At 50.6% G+C, this 6383-nt stretch overlaps 1 protein-coding gene across 1 annotated transcript; it reads right to left on the bottom strand.

The window, feature by feature from the left end:
* Positions 1–651: 651 nt before the first annotated feature.
* On the bottom strand, positions 652–1866 carry LOC123090247 (BTB/POZ and MATH domain-containing protein 2-like). The gene has a single exon (XM_044511641.1). It carries the CDS (start codon positions 1864–1866, stop codon positions 652–654), a length of 1215 nt encoding a protein of 404 aa, XP_044367576.1.
* Positions 1867–6383: the final 4517 nt, after the last annotated feature.

Genomic DNA, 6383 nt, shown 5'->3' with positions numbered 1-6383 from the left:
CATGCGATCTCTACTCTACCAGCTACCATGTCAACCGGCAATCGATGTGTTGGTAACTCGCATTGATGATACACTCGAGAAATCCAAGGAAAAAAGCACCGCGAAAATAGTTTCTTTACCAGTCAAAAGAATCGATTTCAATCCTTGCACCTAGGGCTGAAAAAAAAGCTCGAAGCTCGCGAGCTAAATGAGTAGCTCGTGACTCGGCTCGAATCGACTCGAACTCGAAGAATAACAAGTCGAGCCGAGGTTTAGTTTAAGATCGTTTATAGACCAAGTTAAACAAGCAAATCTCACGAGTACTTGTGCAACTTGTTAGGCTCGGTACAAAAGATCAGCTACTCCCAATACAAAAAAAGATCAGTCACTCAGCACCCTACATTCCAGGTGCACAACACAAGGTCTAGCCGTTGAAGGCCCAACCACCTAGAAGACTCATGCGTTACAAGGAAATTACAATTGTTTAGTGATATATATGTTTAATATATACATAATCATTTTTATCATATTTGAGAATTTTATGTTCATATCTTAAACGAGCTTAACAAGCTAAACGAGCCAGCTCGCGAGTTATATGAGTCAAGTCAATCTTGGGTTTAAGCTCGTTATAGTAACGAGTCGAGTCGAGCTAGCTCGTTAACGAAACGAGCTCTAGCGAGTCGAGCCGAGCTGGCTTGACTCGGCTCGGTTTCCAGCCCTACTTGCACCCCTGATATATAAACGACAGCCACAGATGTGAAAATAGAAATAACAGGATGATTCAGAAAAAATGCCATAAGTTTCAACAGAAGCATGCCAGGGAGCAAGCTTGGCGAGCAACTCCTCGAGAAGAGAGGGGCAGCTGCTCCTCAGATGCTGAAAGCCCTCGCTCGCCATGGCCGCCTTCAGGTTCCCCGGAGAAGTGAGGAACTTGAAGCACGCCTTCTTGAGCACACCGCAACCGTGCTGCTCGGCCAAGGCCAACGTCGTCGCCACCGTGCTTCTGCAGAGGCCGCTGCAGAGCCTCTCCACGCAAATCAGCTTGAGCCGCTCCATGTCATACCTGTCCGCCGCCACAAGCAGATGATGGGCCATCGCCGTTGAGTCCCCGTCGTCCATCTCTGGCAATGAGTCAGTGTAGATGAAGTGGAGGAGAGCCCTGAACACATTGGCATCCATGTCGTTGATTTGTACGCGAGTTGCGGTCTTCTCCTTCATCGGGCCAAGGAGCTCCGCCCTGAAGACGGAGGACCGGGCGGCGAGCATGTACCTGTGCGCGGGAAACGCCTCGCTGCCGACCTCGAAGGTGACGTCCGAGCCCTCGCCGGCCGAGAGGAGCCGGGCGAGATGGTGGTGCATGTCTGACGGCGGCACCAGGACCGCCGGAGCGGTGTGCTCGGTGATGATCTCCATCGACACCGTGACGTCGCACCTGATTCTCAAGACATCGTCCTTCAAGTAGACAGATCCCTCCAAGTCCTTGCGTTTGATTACGCCGAAGCCCCACGGTCCTTCTGTTACTCTGAAGGCGCATATCTGGCTTTCGTTGCTGTATGATGTCCCTGATTCCCCGTGCTGATCGACCAAACTAATCTTGAACTGTGCCTTGACCTCGTCGGCATCGGTGTGAACGAGACATAGATAGATGGATATCCAGTCGGCGTCATCTGAGGTTCTACGGTCGGGGTAGTACAGGATACACCAGCTATGGCCGCGGACGTCGAACGTTCCGGACTTGATGAACTTGCCGGTGACAAGCCCCTTGGTGCGGGAGCACCCGTCGACCGTGAGGACGTGCGACCCGGACACGGCCTGCGCGACGATGGCCGACGCCGTCGGCGACGTAGCGCCGCCGCCAATCTTAGAAGGTGGAAAAGAGGTGGACATGGCGACGGCCGCCAAGTACCGTACTACCCAAGTTTTCCCCGCAACGGTCTGTGTCTTTTTAGGGTACTAGCAAAAGAGCCCGTGCGTTGCAACGGGAGAAAAAAATAACACACACTCTTAACCCAATAATCATAATATGTTCATGCATTTTATTTTAGCGAGGCATCATTTTTATGTTGCCGCTTATCCTCCTTCTCATCCTCAGTGGCCTCAGTGTTCACACAAACCAAAGTGTGATTGAATGTTGTTTTTCCCCTGCCAGTTTTTTCAGAGGTGCTCATGTGTGGTTATCGATGTTTTCTTTCGTCTCTTTATGATTTTAGTGGTTGTTTATTTGCAATCCAGATCGTCGTGGTACGAAAGAAAAACGGACGTGCCCTATAGGCTACAAGTTCGCTTTTAAAATAACATTTTAAAATATTTAATAGGTAAAAATAACATCATATTCAAATTCTACATATTTTTCTATTCAAATTTCATATATAACATGTTAAAATCGGAGTTACGGTTTAATAGATATGGATAATTAAGAAAAATATTTGTTTGACTTAAATATCTTCCAAAATAATCTTTAAAAAATATTTAACAAACAAAATAACATCATATTCATATTCTACACATTTTTCTAATCAATTTTCATATATAAAATGTTAAAATCGGAGTAACGGTTTAAAAGATATGAATAATTTAGAAAAACATTTGTTTGACTTATATATGATCGGCGGGTGAATTATCTAATACGTCAGGGGGGTTTCCGTAAAAATGTAAAATAACGGTTCGGTTATGACTTAAGTGTGTACTGTGGGTTAATTCATGAAAAATGCAGGGGGTTTTCTGCAAAAGTGCATGACGGACGATGGAAACCCAATTTGCTTTATTATTAGGTAGAGATTTGGCTAGCCTTTCCAACTGTGACCCGCTTCGTCCACGCTCGAGGCGGCTCGGGGGCGACTCATCCAAACCCTAGCAAGCCGTCGCCAGATCAAATCCACCGTGCCGCCACCGGAAGACGTTGCCGGGCGAACCCCGTGCGGCCGACGGCGGTGGCGGGGCTTCTCCTTGCGGCTGCCCTCGGTCCGTGGGCGACGTTCTCAACGGGATCAGGCGATGCTTCGGGCGTGTGTGTGCCTCACGTCAACCGGGCGGCAGCGTTGCTCGGCAAGGGGTGGTGGGGCGCGGCTGTTGTGCTCCATGTGCGGACATGCCGGGCGTGGCCAACGGGACGGGCGTTGGCCAGGGTGACTGTGTGTGTGGCATGCCTGATGGGCGCGTATTCTGACCTTTGGCAGCGATCAGGAATGGCGGATGGGTCATCGAGCATTGCTCCGGTGGCCTCGCCTATTTCCGTCGGCGCGCTGGATAAGACGCCTTAGTTCATGGTGGTTGATGCGAAGGGGAGGGTGTGAGGGGAATTGGGGAAACCCTATCTCAGCTTGGTGCCAGGAGTGGTGACGTCGACGCTTCAGGGCGCCGTAATCCTTGTTGAAGGCGCCGCTACATTGCTCCCTTCCTCCCCTCGTGGTCTTTACTCCGGGAAAATCCTTGCTCCCTTTGTGGGACGGATGATGGCGGTGATTTCTTCGTCGTTAACCTTCTTGGAGACATTGTCTAGGAGCTGACTTGATCGCCAGGGCTCGAGGAAGCTTGTTCAGCGTTGCTCCGGAGTAAGATCTATGGACGGGACTTGATGCAGAGGACATGGATGTGCAACAGTGGCGGTGGATTTATGGCCAGGCAGGCAGTCTCTGGTTGTGAGACATCGGTGGCCACGATCCCATCTGCCAGCTGCGTCATGGTATGGCGGTTCTCCGCTCGGGTGCATAGGCGAAGGTGTGGTTCTGCACTGCTAGGTGATTGCCGAGACGGGGCCAGAATCTTGGACCTTGAAATCCGGCGGCAACGACAATTTTGTTTTGCTGCCTGATTCTGCCGCCATGGACAAGGATGGTGCGAGAGTGTTGAAGCGTCCCCATTTGGGGTTTGACGGTGTCGGTGACTATCCTCCCTTGATCTCTGTTGCAAAGTGTGACGGCGACCTTCATTGTTCGGAGTTTGTTGGCGGCGAGTGGCTCTTGTCGCGGTTTGACTGTCTATTTGTGCGGGCATGGTTTTCACTTGCTTGGCGCCTCACGTCAAGACCGAACTATGCCTGTAGTTGCTTGGGTCGTGGAAAGTGGTGACCACATCACAACTGATGTCAAGTGATGAGTGGTGCCAATATGGTTGTTGTTGTAGACTGTTGATCATTATTTTGATCGCTTTGGAGTTTTTTTTCTTTTTGCTGCACTACGGCATAGCTTCGGTCATGTTTGACTTTGCAAGTTGCCGGTGTGATTTGTCTGTGTGTGTGTGTGTTGGTGTTGGCTATGTGCATCCTAGCTATGCACAGGCCGGGTGTGTACTCACTATGTTTGTATCACTTGATGCTCTATTTTGAGTTAATAAAATCCACCCTTTGTCGAGAAAACTGTGACCCTACATTTCCTTTTGACAACGAAACGTTTCGACAATGCCCTTTTATTGTGGTTTTTTTTAAATGAGGCAAAAGATGTGCCATTTTCATTGAGAAGAAGAGAGTTGACTGGTTAACTAGAGGAAAACCGGATAAAAACCTACGCGGATGACCAGGCCACAAACGCCAAAAAGTCGACCGAGGCATGAAGGACAATGCAGCTCCGATTTTGCTAACGAGTTCCACGAAGAAAGTTGCAAGCCTCGCACTGACCTAGTCCAGCACAACATCCAGAGAGCACCACCCGCTAAAAACCTCCCTCATGGAGTCATCATTGCCGCAGTGGCCCCGCCACCGCAACTTCGACTTCTCTGTCACATCAACATAGACGCACCGGACTGTCGGCATCAGAAGGACATGCCGCGACTAGGCTCTCCTCGTCACCATAGTCATTGCCACACACGTCGCAGCGCCATACCAACCTCATACCTGCCGACCATGATGATGTGCTCGTCCAGCCCTTGGGGAAGTGCGTAGGAGACCATGACCTTCAAGGCGACGCCCCCAAGGGGGGAGCGACATCGTCACCCGACTCACATGGAATCTTGAGCTTTCACATGAAGGACATGGCTCGGGGTGGAGGAGGGGGAGAGCTCCACAACAATCCTCCAGGGAGGAGAACGACGCCCACTGGCGACGTGTCACCGGCACCGAAAAAGCTGGGTAGATTCTCATCTGAAGCATCCCAATCCCCTCCAACCCTCGCAGTCGGTGACCTAGAAGAGCCACAGGCCCGCACGCCCGCTGGACCGTGCACCTCAAGCTTGGAGACGGCGCCATCTCACGCAAGAGCAACCACCTTGCCGCCGGCTGCTACTTCTTGAGCTTGCGTTGGTTTTTACCTTGAAGAGGAAAGAGTGATGCAGCAAAGTAGAGTAAGTATTTCCCTCAGTTTGACAACCAAGGTATCAATCCAGTAGAAGATAACGCACAAATCACCGAATACCTGCACAAACAATCAAACAACTTGCACCCAACGCGAAAAAGGGGTTGTCAATCTGAGGGAGTCCTGGATTAAGGGGTCCTCGGGTGTCCGGACTGTGTAGTATGGGCGGGACTGATGTGCCGTGAAGATACAAGGTAGAAGGCCTTCCCCTCGTGTCCGGATAGGACTCTCCTTCGCGTGGATGGCAGGATTGGTGTGCGGATGTATAGTTTCCTTCTTCTGTAAACCGACTCTGTACAACCCTAGGCTCTTCCGGTGTCTATATAAACTGGAGGGGTTCGTTCATAGAGGCAATCAGAATACATATAGGCTAGACATCTAGGGTTTAGCCATTACGATGTCGAGGTAGATCAACTCTTGTAACCCCTATACTCATCAAAGTCAATCAAGAAGGAAGTAGGGTTTTACCTCCATTAAGAGGGCCCGAACCTGGGTAAATATCCTATCCTCCTTGTCTCATGTTACCTTTGATCCTCAGATGCACAGTTCGGGACTCCCTACCCGAGATCGGTCGGTTTTGACACCGACATTGGTGCTTTCTGTTGGGGAACGTATTATTTCAAAAAAAAAATCCTACGATCACGCAAGATCTATCTAGGAGAAGCATAGCAACGAGCGGGGAGAGTGTGTCCATGTACCCTCGTAGACCGAAAGCGGAAGCGTTTTATCAACGCGGTTGATGTAGTCGTACGTCTTCATGATTCGACCGATCCTAGCACTGGACGTACGGCACCTCCGTGTTCAGCACACGTTCAGTTTGGTGACGTCCCTCGTACTCTTGATCCAGTTGAGGCCGAAGGAGAGTTTCGTCAGCACGACAGCGTGGCGACGGTGATGATGAAGTTATCGGCGCAGGGCTTCGCCTAAGCACTACTACGATATGACCGAGGTGTGTAGCTATAGAGGGGGGCACCGCACACGGCTAAAAGATCAACTTGTGTGTCTATGGGGTGCCCCTTGGCCATGTATATAAAGGAGGGGAGGGAAGAGGTGGCCGGCCCAAGGGGGTGAGGGAGTCCTGGAGTAGGGGTTCCTCGGACAGCCGGACTATATATGTGG

The sequence above is a fragment of the Triticum aestivum genome, chromosome 4B, assembly GCF_018294505.1.
Source record: "Triticum aestivum cultivar Chinese Spring chromosome 4B, IWGSC CS RefSeq v2.1, whole genome shotgun sequence".
NCBI classification, from domain to species: Eukaryota; Viridiplantae; Streptophyta; class Magnoliopsida; order Poales; family Poaceae; genus Triticum; species Triticum aestivum.
Note: the sequence above shows the minus strand (reverse complement) of the source record. Positions and strands in the feature narration are given on the sequence as shown.